Below are 20904 nucleotides of genomic sequence, written 5' to 3'. Positions count from 1 at the left end.
TTTGTCTAGTTCAGAGTGGTCAAGCTCATAAACAAGAGAAAAATATGCATCATATACGACAAGGTTAAACTTTTCTTTATGGGAGTACATGTGACCAATTTCAGAATTTCTTTGAGATACAAAAAATGCTCCTTCTCCTAAAGCATTTCTTAAATGTGTCAAAATTCTGTTAAATTTTGAGATCAAGCACCTCAAAGAATGCACATGATTACTAAAAATCAAACTTTTTATGATACTATGTTATCTACCTTCTTCCTAAAATGAAATCCCCCATTATCACCTCCCCCCTCTTCCTTCTTACCCTATTTCCTTATTAAAATCAATTCCCCCTCCCTTTCAACACTTACGGCACCAAGTTCAAAATTTTCCTGTAACTGCACAAGTTTCCCTTTTCTTTGTTATAACATTACCCTCTGTCTTACATGAACTTCACATCACACCATTTCCTCTTTAGCCCTCCCCCCCCCCCCCCCCCCCCACTTTCCTATCCTTTCATAGTTCCCCATATATTTAACCTCCCCCTTTTCCCAATTCTCCTGCATGTCATAGGACAGTAGTATCTGTAAGTAAGAAATTCAGAGAACATGATGCCATCATCACAGAAAAAGGCATTTATATTCCTGCTGCTCCAGTTCTATCACCTGATTGGCCCTCAGTTCACAGTCCCCAGTCTGTAACCTTGCTGCACCACTTTGGTGTTTATGGTCAGCAAGGGTCCTGCAGATCAACCTCTTATGGTTTAATGGTTGTAAATATTTGCCTGACACTGCATCGGTTCTTCCTTCTGCTATGATAGGTTTGATTACACAACACTTTCTCTCTTATTACAACTAGTTTAAGTCAATGTTTTTGCTATTTACATATTTACCTCCTTTTGGGGGTAATTCAGATGAAAATCAAGGTCAACATTTAATGCTTATTTTTTTAAATTCACTCAACTTTTAGTGATATTAGAAAAATACCACATATCCTTTCCGTGCGACAGTTTAACATCATAGAATCTCCCGTGATACGTGTGCCACTGTTTTCAAGTGCCATGATCATAGGTTCACAATGATCAGTTAATCCAGCCAGGAGCAAAGTTCCTATCTACTCTTCACTTACCAGAGATTTCATTTCATTTAACTTAAATGCAGTTGTTGTTGTTATTTGATAGCAGTAGTCGTCTACCGACTTGCATTTATCTAATTTATTTGTGATTAATGATCTAAGTAAGGCCACTATGTGAGTCCTGAATATTCAAAAGCCTTTTTCCAAGGGTGTGACGGCTTCTGCTGCCGTATTTGTGTCCGTTATATGGGAATAATTCATATTAGCCATGAAAAGTATAGTTCAGGAATGTGCCTTTTTTTTCTCTGCTTCCAAGAATCATCCCACATGGATCAAATTTCTATGTCTAACTACAGGTGTTTATAAATGAATATTGGGGTTTTAATGCTTTATAATATTTATTACATTAAACTTACAATTATAAATGATATGTCAAAAGACTGAGCAACTCAAACAGTTGCGTTTGGCACCAGTGCCCATGCGCAGCATGCAATGTATCCGCCGCAATCTGCTAGATTCCCAGCTGAAAGTTTATGAGCCTTTCTTTTTTGGTGAACCTACTGTAACTGGCACTTCTTACCTAGCTACACTAGAGCAATGGCTCTTCCCTCAGTTGGAAGAAGATGAGCCCGAGAACTTCATTTTCCAGCAAGATGGTCCGACACCTTACTGGCATAGCGAAGTACGTGATTGAACTTCACTGTACCCAAGTGCTGGATAGGCCGCAAGGGGCCCAATGACAGGGCTTGCTTTGCATGGCCTCCACGATCACCCGACCTAACGCCATGTGATTTTTTCCTTTGGGGGCTTCATCAAGGATCGTGTGTACATGCCTCCTCTACAAGCACACCTCCCTGAATTAGGAAACCAGATTGAAGCTACTGTTGCTACAATCACTGAAGACACACTTATCAACCTTTGGGAAGAACTCGACTATAGACTCGATGTGTGCCGTGTGACAAATTGTGCTCACATTGAACATTTATAAGGTAAAACTGAGTTGCTCTTTAATTTGACATATAATCTATAACTGTAAGTTTAATATAATAAATATTATAAAGTGTTAAAACTGACATTAATTTATAAAAACCCTGTATTTTTATGCCCGAACAACTTTTCAACCACCCAGAAGTCCAGTTGGGGCAGTACCACTCATATTTACCTTTGAGTGAGAAATAAATATCATTAGCCTACACACATGAATAATCAATTGGCAAAAAGTGAATGATCGGCACACATATAACTTCCTAAATACCTCTAGATTTCTGTGCACGATTTTGATTTTAACATTTATAAAACCTTACTTTCGCACATGCACTTGGGCCCATGGGATTACAGAAGCGTCTGATTCCACCCATGACATCTCCAATATGGCGGAAACGACCATTCTCAATGTCTCCAATATGGCGTCTGTGATGTAATTACATAAACACGACAACAAACACAAAAAAACATATAAAAACAACAAACAGATCTCCCTCCAAAAATATAATCAAACTAACAGGATCAGCATGGGAAATTGGAGGGTTTTGGGTGAGGACAAACTAAATATAAACATGTAAAGACACACACCACAACCCCAAACCACAAAAAACGATGACATAAAAACAACACAAAATTCCCACATACACCCACAATATCCAGGGGAATCAGTCACTTCCCTTCACCTACATAACTCAACCACAATTGTCGATACCACAAAATAAAAACCAACACCCAAAAATTATACTCAGACCGCAAGTATCGATACCACAAAACAAACACCGAAAACAACAAAAATTGGACTCTGACACTTCCCATGACCTATATAGGTCAACTACAACTGACGATTTCTAAACTCATTGAGCAACAACACATTGGAATCTGACACTTCCCTTGACCTATATAGGGCAATTACAACTGATGATACCAAAACACACACAGCTACGATGACACATTGGATCGGACGCCTCCGCTGACCCTTTCTTGAGTATTTTTCAATATAAATGTGAAAACTTTCTGAAATAATGTTTTACTGATCACTCAGTGCATGCATAACAATTACTAAATAGCCCAGAACCTGTGTTCACCACCAAGTAAAGAAAACTGTCACTATAAATTTGCATATCTCTTAATACAACCTAACAAGAAAACACTTAGTAGTTACTCAGGAACTTGAAAACAACTTCAGATTTCTCTACCACCTAAAACCACAGCTCCCCACACACAATTACCCACAACTTCTTTACTGATTTCATAGTTGACTCATTCAAACTGACTTGTCTACAGCTACATGAGCACTCCAATCTTCCCACTTATATACAGACTATTTTATAAAGTTAATTCAAAACTTACGTGCAATGGCTTCCCTATCAGATCTACTAAGCTGCAGTAAGCCTATATGCTGTTCATGGCCAAAGTGCGTTTTGAAATAAACAACAGTACAATCACCACTTTTTTCTCTGTGGAGCTCAATAGCAGCAGTACAGTGGCTTCCTAACTTGATACTGCCTTGTGATTTCAGCAACCTTTTGCCTGTGGATGAAGACTGAAACTTCCCACTTCTGTGACAAACAAAAGTGATCCTTTCAATGCCACCTTTTGTACGCTTAGCACCACAGTGTTGTACAAAGCTGCTTTTGGTTTCCTTCTCTTCTTTGGCCTTCCACTCCTGAAACTCTGAAACAACCATTACACAAAGAGGTTAACAGGAGTCTCTCATACCTTATAATATCATTAGTCAAAGTCAATAGGTTGTATTAAAGGCTATAGTTTAATCGAAAGAGACTAGAGTTAATGTTATTTTAAACTCTGTAGGTATGGTTTTAATCACTGTAAATCATATTTCACATACGGAAATCAACATTCATAGACGGATTGTACAATCTGATAGCCAAATTACTGATACCAAACTGTTACTGAACTCCCACAGCTCTACCAGTGTCTGCTGAAATGTTTCTGAAAGCAAATGTTAGTGTAACTACATTTGGTTGGAGTAAGATCAGTTTCCATGTCAGTTAATATGACACTTGGTTGCTTATTAACATATCTCCATATCAATACCAATGGGCATGCTAAATAACAGATTTACTGCAAATCAAACTGTAAATGGTTCTGAAAGATACCACAACTACCCTAAAAGAGTTCACCATTAACACGTCAACATATAACTCTGAACGGTAATGATTCTGTCAATAACATAACGTCAATACATTAGGAGCCGCAATCAAATGAAGACTCCTAGCATGTTTCAACGCAGCTATCTGTCATGCGTTTCTTACAGACTACTGGTAATGGCTAGACTGCCAAAACCGGTACAGTATAGACTGCCAAAATCAGTAAAGCCAATACATAATTTTCTCAACAGTGACCAGCTTTATAAAAGTTTACCAACGCTTTCAGCCAACAGCATGGCAAATATGAACAAAATTAAAAAGTTGCCTACGACTATCAACTTGCAAATACTCCGCACAACAATTACACTACACTGGGTTGCAAACTAATTACAATACAAAGTTGTGTATGCAAGAGAAAACTTACCTTCCGCTGATTCGAACATAAGTACTTCTTTCACCATCAGAGTATTGTGCTCTTCCTCTACATGCATTCTCAAATTAGCCAAAAAGTTACAGGAAAACCTGCAGCCTTCCTTGGGGCATCGAATCGTAGCCCTCGTATGTGGCTGTAATTTATGTACCCCTCTATAGTGTGCAAACAAATTCTTTCTAGCTGTAAATTTTCTGCCACACAGTATACACAAATTTGAATCTGCCATCATATCTCAACAACAATCCACCCACATATCTTCGCTGCTTTACGCGAAGACTCCGCTGCGATCGTGATTGGCTGAAGAAAGAGACGCCATCAAACACAATTTTATCCAATCAGACACGCACCCAGTGTGTCGTAGACAGTCTATCACCCCCATTTATGTAGGGTTCCAAAAATCAGATTTCGTAAACCGATTTCCCAAAACCGCTTCTGGGTGGTCATGAAAAACATTTTGAAATCAATTCTGGAAACCCCCTTCTGGTTGTCGGTTTTCCATTTCCGCAATCGATTTTCGATAGCATGTAAACACAACCGATTTTAAAAAGTGCTTGGGCTGTCAGGTTTGTGTTGTTGTTTATTTTTTTTTTTTTCAAAATTTCCAGCTAATAAACATGGAGTGCCTTTATGTACAGTGAAAGATAAGAATAAATATTACATTGGATCTGTTTACACCTCGTCTAATTTCAGGTAAGTAGCGATTGTGGTGACGAAATCATAAACTGTATCACCTGTTTTCCAGGCACCATATTTAACTGGGCTAGCAAATCTGATGCAGACCTTCCGTGTAAACATGACAGAACGGTTTCCGAAACTCAATTTTCGTGTTTCGGAAGATATGTCGCATGTAAAGCTTAGTGATAACCTGTTCTGTAGAGATTAGACTGCGGAAGGAACATGGACATAGAACGTAAATAACATCTATGGTCTATGAACATGAAGGAATTTATTTTTTATTCCAGAGATAGCGAGACGGTAATGTCTTTAATTGTTTAACGTATATCTTTGGACTTATGGGCGTGTTGTTGTTCTTCGTAACCGCAATTATTTTCGCAATCATTAATAAACACAGTGCAAAGTGCAATTTTATTTTTATTCGCTTTGCTTGTCCAGTGGCAACATTCACCAGATAATTCACTTCATGATTTAAAGTGGCTAAATGTTCTTCAGTTGCTAATTATTTACTGGATTGGATTGTTTATTTGGTTTTCTGAATTGGGCATTGTATTGACGTTTGTTTGAGTGCAGGATCATTTGCAAACAACAAACGTAAGTATTTATGGGACAAGTTGTAGTTTAAACACTGGGCAATGAGTGAAACTTGTTTCGAATAATTTATTTGTTGTCATTTAGTTGATTAATCTACAATCCAAATTTTGTGTTGTGCCGTTTCCCTGTTGTCACTTATTGCCGGCAGATACTGTTTGTTGTTGTTGTGGTCTTCAGTCCTGAGACTGGTTTGATGCAGCTCTCCATGCTACTCTACCCTGTGCAAGCTTCTTCATCTCCCAGTACCTACTGCAACCTACATCCTTCTGAATCTGCTTAGTGTATTCATCTCTTGGTCTCCCTCTACGATTTTTACCCTCCACGCTGCCCTCCAATGCTAAATTTGTGATCCCTCGATGCCTCAGAACATGTCCTACCAACAGATCCCTTCTTCTAGTCAAGTTGTGCCACAAACTTCTCTTCTCCCCAATCCTATACAACACCTCCTCATTAGTTACGTGATCTACCCACCTTATCTTCAGCATTCTTCTGTAGCACCACATTTCGAAAGCTTCTATTCTCTTCTTGTCCAAACTAGTTATCGTCCATGTCTCACTTCCATACATGGCTACACTCCATACAAATACTTTCAGAAACGACTTCCTGACACATAAATCTATACTCGATGTTAACAAATTTCTCTTCTTGAGAAACGCTTTCCTTCCCATTGCCAGTCTACATTTTATATCCTCTCTACTTCGACCATCATCGGTTATTTTACTCCGTAAATAGCAAAACTCCTTTACTACTTTAAGTATCTCATTTCCTAATCTAATTCCCTCAGCATCACCCGACTTAATTCGACTACATTCCATTATCCTCGTTTTGCTTTTGTTGATGTTCATCTTATATCCTCCTTTCAAGACACTGTCCATTCCGTTCAACTGCTCTTCCAAGTCCTTTGCTGTCTCTGACAGAATTACAATGTCATCGGCGAACCTCAAAGTTTTTACGTCTTCTCCATGAATTTTAATACCTACTCCGAATTTTTCTTTTGTTTCCTTTACTGCTTGCTCAATATACAAATTGAATAACATCGGGGAGAGGCTACAACCCTGTCTCACTCCTTTCCCAACCACATCCTCTTCCATTTCCATAATATTGTCCTCAAGTACATCTCCCTTGTATAAACCCTCTATATACTCCTTCCAGCTTTCTGCCTTCCCTTCTTTGCTTAGAACTGGGTTGCCATCTGAGCTCTTGATATTCATACAAGTGGTTCTCTTCTCTCCAAAAGTCTCTTTAATTTTCCTGTAGGCAGTATCTATCTTACCCCTAGTGAGACAAGCCTCCACATCCTTACATTTGTCCTCTAGCCATCCCTGCTTAGCCATTTTGCACTTCCTGTCCATTTCATTTTTGAGACATTTGTATTCCTTTTTGCCTGCTTCATTTACTGCATTTTTATATTTTCTCCTTTCATCAATTAAATTCAATATTTCTTCTGTTACCCAAGGATTTCTATTAGCCCTCGTCTTTTTACCTACTTGATCGTCTGCTGCCTTCACCACTTCATCCCTCAGAGCTACCCATTCTTCTTCTACTGTACTTCTTTCCCCCACTGCTGCCAATTGTTCCCTTATGCTTTCCCTGAAACTCCCTACAACCTCTGGTTTAGTCAGTTCATCCAGGTCCCATCTCCTTAAATTCCCATCTTTTTGCAGTTTCTTCAGTTTCAATCTGCAGTTCATAACCAATAGAGTGTGGTCAGAATCCACATCTGCCCCAGGAAATGTCTTACAATTTAAAACCTGGTTCCTAAATCTCTGTCTTACAATTATATAATCTGTCTGAAACGTGTCAGTATCTCCTGGCTTCTTCCATGTATACAGCCTCCTTTCATGATTCTTGAACCAAGTGTTAGCTATGATTAAGTTATGCTCTGTGCAAAATTCTACAAGGCGGCTTCCTCTTTCATTTCTTCCCCCCAATCCATATTCACCTACTATGTTTCCTTCTCTTCCTTTTCCTACTGACAAATTCCAGTCACCCATGACTATTAAATTTTCGTCTCCCTTCACTACCTGAATAATTTCTTTTATCTCGTCATACATTTCATCAATTTCTTCATCATCTGCAGAGCTAGTTGGCATATAAACTTGTACTACTGTAGTAGGCATGGGCTTTGTGTCTATCTTGGCCACAATAATGCGTTCACTATGCTGTTTGTAGTAGCTAACCCGCACTCCTATTTTTTTATTCATTATTAAACCTACTCCTGCATTACCTCTATTTGATTTTGTATTTATAACCCTGTAATCACCTGACCAAAAGTCTTGTTCCTCCTGCCACCGAACTTCGCTAATTCCCACTATATCTAACTTTAACCTATCCATTTCCCTTTTTAAATTTTCTAACCTACCTGCCTGATTAAGGGATCTGACATTCCACGCTCCGATCCGTAGAACGCCAGTTTTCTTTTCCTGATAACGACGTCCTCTTGAGTAGTCCCCGCCCGGAGATCCGAATGGGGGACTATTTTACCTCCGGAATATTTTACCCAAGAGGACGCCATCATCATTTAATCATACAGTAGAGCTGCAAGTCCTCGGGAAAAATTACGGCTGTAGTTTCCCCTTGCTTTCAGCCGTTCGCAGTACCAGCACAGCAAGGCCGTTTTGGTTAATGTTACAAGGCCAGATCAGTCAATCATCCAGACTGTTGCCCCTGCAACTACTGAAAAGGCTGCTGCCCCTCTTCAGGAACCACATGTTTGTCTGGCCTCTCAACAGATACCCCTCCGTTGTGGTTGCACCTACGGTACGGCCATCTGTATCGCTGAGGCACGCAAGCCTCCCCACCAACGGCAAGATCCATGGTTCATGGGGGGCGGCTTGTCCATTAGCTAACAAAGGTTTTCTGAATCTACCTTGTAGTTTTAGTTTTTATAAATGAGAAAAATGTGTTAAATATGGCATGAATGTAGATATCGTGCTACACTACAGATTAATATCTTACCACTACCTTATTTCAGATTCACTAACTTCTCCAACTGTCAACCAGATTGGCACCTTCCAACCTAACACAGACCTTTGGCTATGCTACAAATGGGTCTGTCGCCCCCAACAGTGTTTTTAATTTGAGGGTGGTGGGAGCAGTCCCGTCACATACTAGCCTCCTAAACCTTCAGGTTAATGAATACTATGTTAAGCAGCTGTTTGAATGCTGTGCCACAATAGTGGATCTGGAAACACCCAAGCTTATAATACTGACAGTTTACAGTTCATCAGCATGAAAATCCTAAGCTATGTAAACGCACTTACTTACCAAGATGTAATTGGACAGTCATTGTTTGTGGAGACTTCATCTTTATTTTGTTGTCAGATGGTATTGATAGAAGGCTCCTAGAGTTGACAATGTCCAGCTTTTGGTTATTTTTCATAGCATACTTTACGAGGCCATCTGGACATAGCCCAGTCTGATTCCAGCTCTCTGCTGTGATACAAGTGCGTCTTCAGAGCGGCAAGTTAAATGTTTATCCTTTTCTGTGTTTTACACATACTATAGTTATTAAATTTTGTGGGTATTTCTCTGTTTAAGAGGGTTAATCTTGCATTTTTGTAAATGTAAATTCATTCAGTCTGTAGCGCATTAGTTGCTCATTTGTTTCGTTTCGAAAGCAACTGTCCATTCATTTAGTAAGCCAGCCAGTCAGGCTCCAGCTCTCGACAGTGATACGAGTGCATGTACAGAGCGACAGGTTTGTTTTCCATGTAGTACATTTATTAAATTTCATGCGCATTTCTCTATTTAAGAGGATTAATCTTTTTTTTGTAAGTGTAAATTCATTTAATCTTTAGTGAAACAGTTACTCACTGAACAGCTCACTACATAGTTCTTTAATATATCAGTCCATTGGTGACACATCAGGAGGTTAGCAAGTCGCATATCGAGAATTGTCTGCTTTCATGGTCTACTTCTTCGGTTAGTTTTGCTCAAATGGATAGGATGTGTGCGTGCTATGTGCACACACAAGAGCAGCTGGCTGCAGTTTGCAAACAGCTGAACATGCTATTGGCTGTGGTCAGTCACCTACAAGCTGCTGTCTTGGGGTGTAGCGGTGGTGGAGAATCTGACACGTCGCTTGGGACACCTCAGATGTCACTTGTTTTATCTATCGGCTCTGCCTCCAAGGCACCACATATTGTACATGACGCAGTGGATCCACCCTCGCAGCAGGATGAGTGATGGGTAGTAATGCGTTCGCGTCACTCAAGGCGGAGGCCCAATGTGGAGACTGGCCTCCTGGCCTTACCCATTCATCCTGTGAGTAGACAGGTGGCCGCTCCTTCAGCAGGGTCCAAGCAGACACACGGGAGAGGAGTTCACTAGTTATTGGGAGTTCCAATGTTAAGCGCATTATGCAGCAACTTAGCCAGATAGCATTTGGGGCTGGATTGCTCGGTATGTCTGCCAGAGCTAGGGGGGGGGGGGGGGGGGGCTATCCGATATATGGAGGCAGCCTTGCTGGTGGCTATCGAATATGCTGGCCTCGCTTGAGGGGTGCAAGCAGAGCTTGCAATTTTTAACATCGTTCCCAGAGTTGATCAGCGTGCTTTGGTTTGGAGTCAAGTGGAGGGTCTCAATCAAAAGCTTTGTTCACTCTGGGGAGATCTGGGCTGCAGGTTTCCTGACCTGTATTATCATGTGGGGATTTGTAGGACTCCCCTTGATAGGTCAGGAGTGCTCTACATAAAGGAAGCAGCCACTTGGGTAACAGAGTATTTATGGAGTGCAAATGAGGGGTTTTTTAGACTATGCGGTAATAATAGATGCTCTGATGAACACTCGCCACTCGATTCACAGCAAGAGAAGTCAAACGGCATTCAGAATAAAGACACTATGGCTGTCACAGTTTCATCACTAAACTATCATAGTATTTGTAATAAAGTTCCCCAATTTATTGCCCTCCAGGAAAGTCTTTGTGCTCAAATTATTCATGGGACTGAGAACTGGCTGAAACCCGAAGTGGAAAGCTCTAAGATATTTAGCAAGTCATGGAATGTATATTGGAAAGACAGATTAGAGGCCATAGTAGGGGGAGTTTTTATTGCAGTTGACAAAAATATTGTCTCTATTGAGGTTGTTCAGTGTGACAGTGAAGTTGTCTGTAGTGAATAACAGATGTAGATGAAGCTGAGTTAATTGTTGGATGTTTTTACCGACAACCTGGTTCTGCTGTGGCAGTTCTAGAGTCATTCAAAGAAAGTTTGTGGTCAATATCGCACAAATACAGATGGTGCAATACTAGTTGGAGGCAACTTTAACCTGCTGAATATAGACTGGGATGTTTATGGGTTCATTGCGGGGCTACAGACAGACAGTCATGCAAAATATTTTTGAATACGTTTTCTGATAATTGTCTTGACAGCTAGGTCGGCAGCCCACACACTACAGAAATATCTTAGACCTTGTAGCTACAAATAGGCCCGACCTTATCTACAATGTCGGTATAGAATCTGGGCTTAGTGATCGTGATGTCATTATAGCTACTATGATTACAAAAATTAATAAATCAGTCAAGAAGGCTAGTAGAGTGTTTCTGCTAGGTAGAGCAGATAAGCAGTTGATAACATCTTACTTAGACAGTAAATTGGCATCACTTAGTACCCGTGAGTTGGATGTAGAGGAAATATTGGCAAACTTTAAGCAGATTGTAAATAGTAGTCTTGATAGTTATGTGCCTAGTAAGTGAATAAAGGATCGAAAAGACCCACCATGGTTTAGTAACGAAATTCGTAAGATGCTGAGGAAGCAGAGGCTTTTGCACTCTAGGTTCAAAAAGGGACACACAAACAATGACAAGTGAATGTTAGTAGAGATTCGTGCATTTGTGAAAAGATCTATGCACGAAGCATACAAAAACTGCCACCATCACACCTTAGCAAAATATCTAGCAGAGAACCCAAGAAAATTCTGGTTGTATGTAAAATCTCTGAGTGGATCTAAGGCTTCCATTCAGCCCCTTGTTGGCCAGCCTGGTGTGCCGGTTGAAGGTAGCAAAACAAAAGCCAAAGTTTTAAATTACACATTCAAGAAATTGTTCACACTGGAGAATCATACAAACATACCGTCTTTTGACCATCAGACAGACTCCCATGTGGATAGCATAGAAGTAAGCATACCTGGCATGGAGAAGCAACTTGAAGATTAGAAAACAAATAAATCACCAGGTCCGGATGGAATCTTTGTTCAATTTTACAAAGAATACTCTACAACATTGGCCCCTTATCTAGCTTGCAGTTATCGTTAATCTCTCACCCAGCACAAAGTCTCAAGGAAAACAGTGCAGGCAAAAGAATGGAATCACAAAATTACAGACCAATATCCCTAACTTCTCTTTGCTACAGAATCCTTGATCACATTCTCAGTTTGAATATAATAAACTTGAAACTTCCTGGCAGATTAAAACTGTGTGCCAGACTGAGTCTTGAACATGGGACCTTCGGCTTTCCCGGGCAAGTGCTCTACCGGCTGAGCTACCCAAGCATGACTCAAAACCTGTCCTCACACCTTCAATTCTGCCAATACCTCATCTCCTTCCTTCCAAACTTCACAGAAGCTCTCCTGCAATTTACGGATATAGTACCCCTGAAGGAAAGGATATTGTGGAGACATGGCTCAGCCACAGCTTGGGGATGTTTCCAGAATGAAATTTTCACTCTGCAGCGGAGTGTGCACTGATATGAAACTTTGTGGCAGATTAAAACTTTGTGCCAGACCGTAACTTGAGCTTGGGACCTTTGCCTTTGGCAGGCAAGTCCTCTGCCGACTGAGCTTTGCGAGCACAGTTCATGACCCAACCTCACAGCTTCAATACTGTCAGAATATTCTTGCTTCTAGTAGTTCTGCGAGGTTTGCAGGAGAGCTTCTGTGAAGTTTGGAAGGTAGGAGATGAGATACTGGCAGAATGAAGCTGTTAGGACAGGTCGTGAGTCGTGCCTGCGTAACTCAAGTCAGTAGAGCTGTTGCCCTCGAAAGGCAAAGGTCCTGATTCGTGTCTTGATCCGGCACACAGTTTTAATCTACCAGGAAGTTTCATATCAGTACACACTCCGCTGCAGAGTGAAAATTTCATTCTGGTATAATAAACTTTCCTGAGGCTAAGCAGCTTGTGTCCACGAATCAACATGGTTTTAGAAAGCGTCGTTCATGCAAAACTCGGCTTACCCTTTTTTCCCATGATATTATGAGAACTTTGGATGAAGGCATATTCCATATTTCTAGATTTCCAGAAAGCATTTAACACGCTGCCCCATGCAGGTTTTTAACGAAGGTACAAGCATATGCTATAAGTTCACAGATGTGTGGGTGGCTCGAAGACTTCTTAAATAATAGAACCCAGTATGTTGTCTGCGATGGTGAGTGTTCATCGGAGACAAGGGTATTGTCAGGAGTGCCCCAGGAAAGTGTAATAGGACCTCTGTTGCTCTCTATGTACATAAATGATTTGGCAGACAGGAAGGGCAGCAGACTGCGGTTGTTTGCTGATCTTGCCATGGTGTACAGTAAGGTGTCAAAGTTGAGTGATTGTAGGAAGATACAAGATGACTTAAACAAAATTTCCAGTTGGTGTAATGAATGGCAGCTATGTAGATTTAGATAGTGCAACAGCCTTTGTAAAGGAACATTAGAAAATTGAGTTCTGCATTTGCGTTTGGGAGAATGACTGTTCAAAACCACAGCCAGCCATCCAGATTTAGGTTTTCTGTGATTTCCTTAAATCACTTCAGGCAAATGCCAGTACAGTTCTTTTAAAGGGCAGAGCCTATTTCCTTCCCTAATCCGAGCTTGCACTCCATCTCCAATGACCTCATTGTTGATGGGTCGTTAAACACTAATCTCCTCCTCCTCCTCCTCCTTTCCCCTCCTCCTCCTCCTCTGCATTTGCTTTGTTATCCCTCATTTTGGTTCCTCTGTCATATTTGAATGTCTGGACTTTCACTTTGATGTCAGTGATAGTCTTCACGTAAGACTTCAGTTTCTTTTGATTTTGCAAGGGGTCTTTTTGTATGATCCAGCCACAGTAATAGTTAAAGGTTCCAGGCATTGTTCTTTGAACCACCAAATGCGTTTCATTCAATACCTTTCTGTGTGTACCCACATGCTTTATTTTACACCTACTGTGTGGTAGCTGCTGTTTCTTTGCAGTGTCTGTATACCATTTAGAGTTCCTTCCTCCGTGAATTGTTCTGATATACTGAGGAGGAAAATGGCACAGTGGTTAGCACACTAGACTTGCATTCGGGAAGGCATCAGTTCAAATCATTGTCTGGGCATCGAGATTTAGGTTTTCAGTGGTTTCTCGTAGTTGGTCCAGGCAAATGTCAGAATAATTTCTTTGGAAGGGTACAACTGATTTCCATCCTCATCCTTGAAATATTCTGATCTTGTGCTCCATCTCTAATGACCTGGATGTTGACAGGATGTTAAATGCTAATCTGTTTTAACAAGTACAGAAGTATCCAGAGTTTAAGCTTTCGCAACCGACAGTTGAAAATGTCTGCTTGTGTCTGTGTATGTGCAGATGGATATGTGTGTGTGTGCGCGCGCGAGTGTATACCTGTCCTTTATTCCCCCTAAGGTAAGTCTTTCCACTCCCGGGATTGGAATGACTCCTTACCCTCTCCTTTAAAACCCACATCCTTTCGTTTTTCCCTCTCCTTCCCTCTTTCCTGATGACGCAACCGTTGGTTGCGAAAGCTTGAATTTTGTGTGTATGTTTGTGTGTCTATCGATCTGCCAGCACTTTCGTTTGGTAAGTCACATCATCTTTGTTTTTAGATCTAGTTTTCCTAAGTGGAATGTTTCCCTCTATTATATTCAGTATCCAGAGTTTGGTCAACTTGCATAGCTGTTCCTTCATGCTCATGCATAGCGTTAAAACATTTTCGGCTCGTTCTTGTGCGACACTCCTGCCCCTTTATATGATTCACTGAAGATTTAAGTCTTTCTACTTGCTTTAGTTTAGTTTGCTTGGACATGTGAAGCTGTCTACAGTAAGATTCTGTTGCTGCCAGTGTACAATTTCCATTAGGACCTTGGAGATAATATAAGAAAAGTTAGGGCTCATATGGAGATTTATAGACAGTCATTTTACCCCCGCTCTATTTGCAAGTGCAATAGGCAACGAAATGACAAGTAATGGTACAAGGTACCCCTCACCATGCACTGTATGTATTTAGATGTAGTTGAACATTTTTATTCAGCAATAATTGCTGCTACAACTGTCTTGTGGCCACCGACACCAGTTTCAGTGTGGACATACTTGAAAAGGTCAAGTCTATTTTGTTTATCTGCATTTTTTGTGAGACATGTTTTATGGGCATTAGGCCGTGGTGCAAGGTGTAATACTCTGCCTAACATTTTGTGTTCCAACACTGGAGACATTGTGAGAGACTGTGACAACCCAGAAAGCAGTTACAGTCTCAACAAGCCTAAGTTTTAGTATGTATCCACATAACGGTTGGTTCATGATGATATCAGACCACTGCCTAGAATCGCAGACAACATGTGTTATGAAGCTTTATTAAGTACTAAAGCCCACAACTTACCAATTTCAATCCTTCTACTTTTCTGTTAAAGCTGTTTTTGTTTTTTTTTAAATGTGTGGCCTCTTTGTACATTCTAGCATAATACTGATTAGGTATTGATAAAACCTTGTTATCAGAAAAAGAATTTAGTGGTTTCCTGGTTCCAGTGCAGGATTTGCTACTGCCAGTATATGTGTTGCCCAGATGACAGTTATTATTGTGTTCTTCAAGATGGGTGTTAATGCTTATTTTTGTAGTTCCTCTGTACACTTAACTGCATCTGCAAGGGATTTTATCCTGCTGTGGCAAGCAACAGGTGTAGTCCTTTACATTCTTCAAGTATTCACATACCTTTGTTGTTGGTTAAACATCTTGTCAGTACATGTGTTCTGAGTATTCTGCTGATGCAATCTGTGACCATTTTTATGGATGGGAGGAAAACTTTCCCCTTAGTTGGTTCTTTTTCATTAGAAGCTGCATATCTTGTAGGGTGTAGTGCCCTATTTGTCTCGTTGCCAGAGTATTTTTCTATGCCAGGGTGTACAGAGACACGATAGAAAGTCAAAAACACAGGAACAACCTTAACAGAAAAGTAGAAGTATTGAAATTAGACAAGTTGTGAGTGTTACTACTAAATAAAGCTCCATAACACATGTCAGTGCTATTCCACAATCAGCAGTCTGAGGACGTCATGAACTAAGCATTGCATGGATGCATTTGAGCAGTTCAATTTGCTGAGCTTATTTGAAATTTTAACTGCTTTGTGGCTTGTTATGGCCCCAACATAAGAAGGTGAAACATTATCCAGAGAAATATGCCTTGGATCATGGCCTAATGCCAGTAAAACAAACATCACCAAAAACAGAAGTATCTGCCATGAAGGTCTGCTTTCTTTGTGTTTCAGTTCTAACTTGTCCTCAGAGGAAGCATTTAGTATTGTTCCACGTGATTTCTTGGCATGCTCACCATTTACAAAATTGTAATTAACACAGTCACTTGGACAATTTGAGTCTTTTTCCAGTGCTGACTATATGATTCCGAAACACACATTTTAGCAAGCTGAGGTTTTCTGTAAAGTGTTGGTTCACATCTATGTGCAAATCTATCAGACTAAATGTATGTCGGAGCACCACAGAATGAAGTATTCAATTTGGGAACAATCATCTTGGCTTTGGCTGAGGCATTTCTTCACAGTCTCTTTGTTCCAGGGGTGCTATTCCAGCAAGATATGCAGGAGAGCTTATAAGGCAACTCGTGTGTTGTGTCTGGATAACTCAATTGATAACAGCATTGCCTGCGAAAGGCAAGGTTCTGGGTTCAAATCCCGGTCCAGCGTACAGTTTGATCTCGCAGAAAGTTTCAAATTGGTGCACACTCTGGTGCAGAGGGAAAGATTCCTTCAAGTGAAGTATGCTGTGTTAGATCAGCTCCATTTTCATAGGGAGACTGCTCTTTAAACTTCAGGCAATATAAGTACTTCATAGGTCTGGAGCCCTGGGACCAACTGAAGTGGCAAGGTGTTTAGTACATTGGACCTCGCATTTATGAGGGTGGCGGTTAATAGTCACCGCTCAGCCGTATAAATTGAGGGGTTCCATTGTTTCTGTAAATTGCATAACACAAATTCTGGTATGTTTCCTTTGAAAAAGACACAGCCACTATCCTTACTCATACTTCCCCAAACCTTATCTTGTGCTCCATCTGTAATGGGCCCATTGTTGACAAGACATTAAACCTTAATCTTCCTTCTTGAGGTCTTGAAAGAAATTACGGGGATGAAAATGTATTAAATTTTCATGATGTTCTTGTGATGGGTTGAATGACACACCACCTGTTATTTTATGCCTATTTTAACAATAAAATGTTTCGCCAAGATAGAGATGCATGATTAATTGTGTATTGACCCTCTGTGGTTGAGAAAGAGGACAGTGAATGAAAGTTAACTAGCTGAAGTGAATTGTGATATATGTCAAAGTCAGTTTAATTGTAAATTAGTTTTTGTGTGTAGTCATTATTAATCTGTAAAAGATTTTTTGTCTCTAAAATTATTTTTGAAAATGAAAAATTGTCTAACATTGTACTAATGTATAGAGAATGTCACCATCAAATGTATAAAAGAGTAGCAGAAATAATCAAAACTACTGTTATGGGAAAAAAAATCACACAGTTCCATTTGAAGAAACAAATTTGATATCTTCCATTTTCCTCTTATTACTCTTCCCAAGCACTTGACACTTTCCACCTCCTTCAGTTGTTCATCTCCAATCCTTATCTTCCTTTGTAGTTGTAACTACAATCTCACATTTGTTTACATTAAATTTCATCCCTTACTCCAAGTTTCTTCCCAAGCACCCAGCTGTTCCTGAATCTCCTCCTCCATGTTTCCCCATATCGTCAAGTCGTCCCCAAACGCTATTGCTTTCATCTTGTCTTCTCCATTTTTTTTCTGCCTCCTTAGTCATTATCTCAACCACGACCATGATGAAGAGGAGAGTGACAGTGCAATGCCCTGCTTCACACTGCTAGTTTCTGGAACTAATTTGTCCTTCTGTTTTCCACTTTCACACAATTCAGCCTTCCACACTACAATTCTTCCACTTTGCTTGTTGTCTCTTTTTCTACTCCCTTTTTTTCTAGCATTTCCTAAGCCTTCTCTAGATTGAGGAAGCCCATCACAAGTTCTTTCCCCAATTCATTGTGGTGCTCGTGGAGCTGCCTCACTGCAAATAAGGGGTCAAAATTTGACCTTGCAGGTCTGTTCCTCTCTCAAGATGTTCTATGCTCTTGTTTGGCTTCTGCTTTCCAGGATCTTTTCATACATGCTATGTAATCAAAAGTATCTGGACAGACCCAAAAACATATGTTTTTCATATTAGGTGCATTGTGCTGCCACCTACTGCAGGTACTCCGTATTAGTGACCTCAGTAGTCATTAGACATCATGAGAGAGCAGAATGGGACACTTCACAGAACTCACGGACTTCGAACGTCATCAGGTGATTAGGTGTCACTTGTGTCATTCGTCTGTATGCGAGATTTCCACCCTCCCAAACACACCTAGGTCCACTTTTTCCAATGTGATTGTGAAGTGGAAACATGAAGGGTCATGTACAGCACAAAAGCGTATGGGCCGACCTCGTCTGTTGACTGACAGAGACCGCCGACAATTGAAGGGGTCGTAATGTGCAATAAGCCACCCAGACCAGCACACAGGAATTCCAAACTGCATCAGGATCCACTGCAAGTACTATGACAGTTAGGCGGGAGGTGAGAAAACTTGTATTTCATGGTTGAGCGGCTGCTCATAAGCCACACATCATGCCGGTAAATGCCAAACGACACCTTGGTGTAAGGAGCGTAAATGTCAGACGGTTGAACAGTGGAAAAATGTTGTGTGGCGTGACAAATCTAGAAACACAATGCAGTGATCCGATGACAGGGCATGGGTATGGCGAATGCCCGGTGAACATCACCTGCCAGTGTGTGTAGTGCCAATAGTTAAGTTCGGAGGCAGTGATGTTATGGTGTGGTTGCATTTTTCGTGGAGGGGGCTTGCACCCCATGTTGTTTTGCATGGCACTATCACAGGACAGGCCTACATGGATGTTTTAAGGCCTTCTTGCTTCCCACTGTTGAAGAGCAATTCGGGGATGGCGATTGCATCTTTCAACATGATCGAGCACCTGTTCTGTGGCGGAGTGGTTACATGACAATAACATCCCTGTAATGGACTGGCCTGCACAGAGTCCTGACCTGAATCCTATAACACATTTGGGATGTTTTGGAACACCAACTTAGTGCCAGGCTTCACCGTGCAGCACTCCATGAAGAATGGGCTACCATTCCCCAAGAAACCCTCCAACACCTGATTGAACGTATGCCTGCAAGAGTGGAAGGCTAAGGGTGGGCCAACACCATATTGAATTACAGCATTACCGATGGAGGGCGTCACAAACTTGTAAGTCATTTTCAGCCAGGTGTCCGGATACTTTTTATCACATAGTGTATCTTGGCACATTGCAGTACAAGTGTGACTCGCCTGCAGTTTCTGCAGTCCTTCCTACTCCCTGTCTGAATATAGGGGCAATTTGTGCCCTCTTCCAATCTTCTGGTGCCTTCGTCTAACTTCACACCATCCTCATCACTTGATATGGCCGCTGTTTCCCAACTTCCCCTTCTGTCTTCACCATATTGACATTTACTTTGCCCATACCTGTGCCTTTCCTCCTTTCAGTCTTATCCAGTGCCATTTCCATTTCTATCCATGACAGGCCTCCCCCCCCCCTCCCCCCTTCCCCCTTGCCTCCCTCCCAGAGTTTTTAATTCTACCTCCTTCAGTCTATCATCCTTATCTCCTAGTCCATTCACCTGCTGCCCCCCCCCCCCCCCCAATTCCACCCCTAGAGTTTTTGCTTCTATCTCCTTTAGTCTGTCATCTTCATCTCAAAGTCCATTCAGATTTAGATTTATCAAATGCTCACAGTACTCCTTCCACACCTGTCATTATTCAATCCTCTCTCAAACCTCTCCTCTTACTTTTGACACTTCCATGTAGTACTTTCTTATTTCCTCTGCTCTCTTCCTGCATAATATTTGTTCAATCTTCCATCCAGGTGCTTCTCTCCTCAGTCACTGTCGTATTTTGCTCTTTCTTCTTTTTCTTATACCCCTCTCTTGCTCATTCAGTCTTTTCTTGGAACCATAGTCTGAAGGCCTTGTTCTCCCTTCCCACTAACTCCTTGACACCTTTATTCCCCCTAGTGTCTCCTTCCACCATTTTCTGCGATTTGTCCTTACACATACACCTACTGCAGCTTCTACTATAGCACTTTTAAATTGTCCCAATTCCTCTTCTGTTTTTTGTGCATACTTTGGTAACTTTTCCTTATAATATCGTGTTATTCTTTCTTGACTTCCTTTTTGTTCAGTTTTCATATGCTAATTCTCATTTCCTGGTTCTCTTTCTTCCATTCTGTCATGAGTCTCATTGCCCATCATAAGAAGCCAGTGGTCATTATCCATTGCCGCAGATAGTAGTACCTTTATATCTGTTAATTCCTCTTTGTTTCCCAGTCAGAGAGCATGTAATCCACCAAAGATTTGTGCACTAGATTCCTGCCATACCACATTATTTTGTGGCTCTCTTTCTTCTGAAACCAGAAGTTACCTCTCATGCAAAATTCCAGCAATCTCTTTCTATTTCTACTTTTCCCATCCTTCTGCTCCCAATACATTTTCGTACTCTTATCTTTCTTTACATATGTGCGTGTTCAAGCTGCTCATGACTGTTACCTCGTATCCATTCAATTGCTTTTGTAGTTCTTCCTTAAACTCTTTCTCTTGAAATGAGCAGCCCACGTGAGGGGCTTACACCTGAACCTGAACCATCTTCATATTTCTTCTCTTTGTTCTTATTGTGATCTTCATTATTCAGTTGCTTATCCTCTGTACCTCTTCTTCCACACTATCCCTCACAACCACCACTCCCTTTTTTCTTCCTTCATTTCCACTCCAGTACAATCTGT

The 20904-nt window shown here is 40.9% G+C and overlaps 2 protein-coding genes across 4 annotated transcripts in view; one reads left to right on the top strand and one right to left on the bottom strand.

Moving 5' to 3' along the window:
• Positions 1–4984, bottom strand: part of LOC126204459 (uncharacterized) — a 29768-nt gene extending 24784 nt beyond the window's left edge. The window contains exons 1-2 of the mRNA XM_049938845.1: positions 4570–4984; positions 3385–3708 (exon numbers count right to left, since the gene is read on the bottom strand). Of these exons, the coding sequence (XP_049794802.1) occupies positions 3385–3708; positions 4570–4807 (562 nt within the window). The 5' untranslated portion in view covers positions 4808–4984. The remainder of the gene's footprint in view (positions 1–3384; positions 3709–4569) is intronic.
• Positions 4985–5001: 17 nt separating this feature from the next.
• LOC126204460 (uncharacterized) overlaps positions 5002–20904 on the top strand; it is a 38870-nt gene continuing 22967 nt past the window's right edge. The window contains exon 1 of one of the 3 annotated variants that reach the window (XM_049938847.1): positions 5002–5141. The gene's annotated coding sequence lies outside the window, so the exon portion shown is untranslated. The other 2 variants (XM_049938848.1, XM_049938846.1) reach the window with 2 other exon arrangements.

The sequence above is a fragment of the Schistocerca nitens genome, chromosome 9 (genome assembly GCF_023898315.1).
Source record: "Schistocerca nitens isolate TAMUIC-IGC-003100 chromosome 9, iqSchNite1.1, whole genome shotgun sequence".
Taxonomy (NCBI): domain Eukaryota; kingdom Metazoa; phylum Arthropoda; class Insecta; order Orthoptera; family Acrididae; genus Schistocerca; species Schistocerca nitens.
The sequence above is the reverse complement of the archived record's forward strand: the minus strand, read 5'-3'. Positions and strand labels throughout refer to the sequence as shown.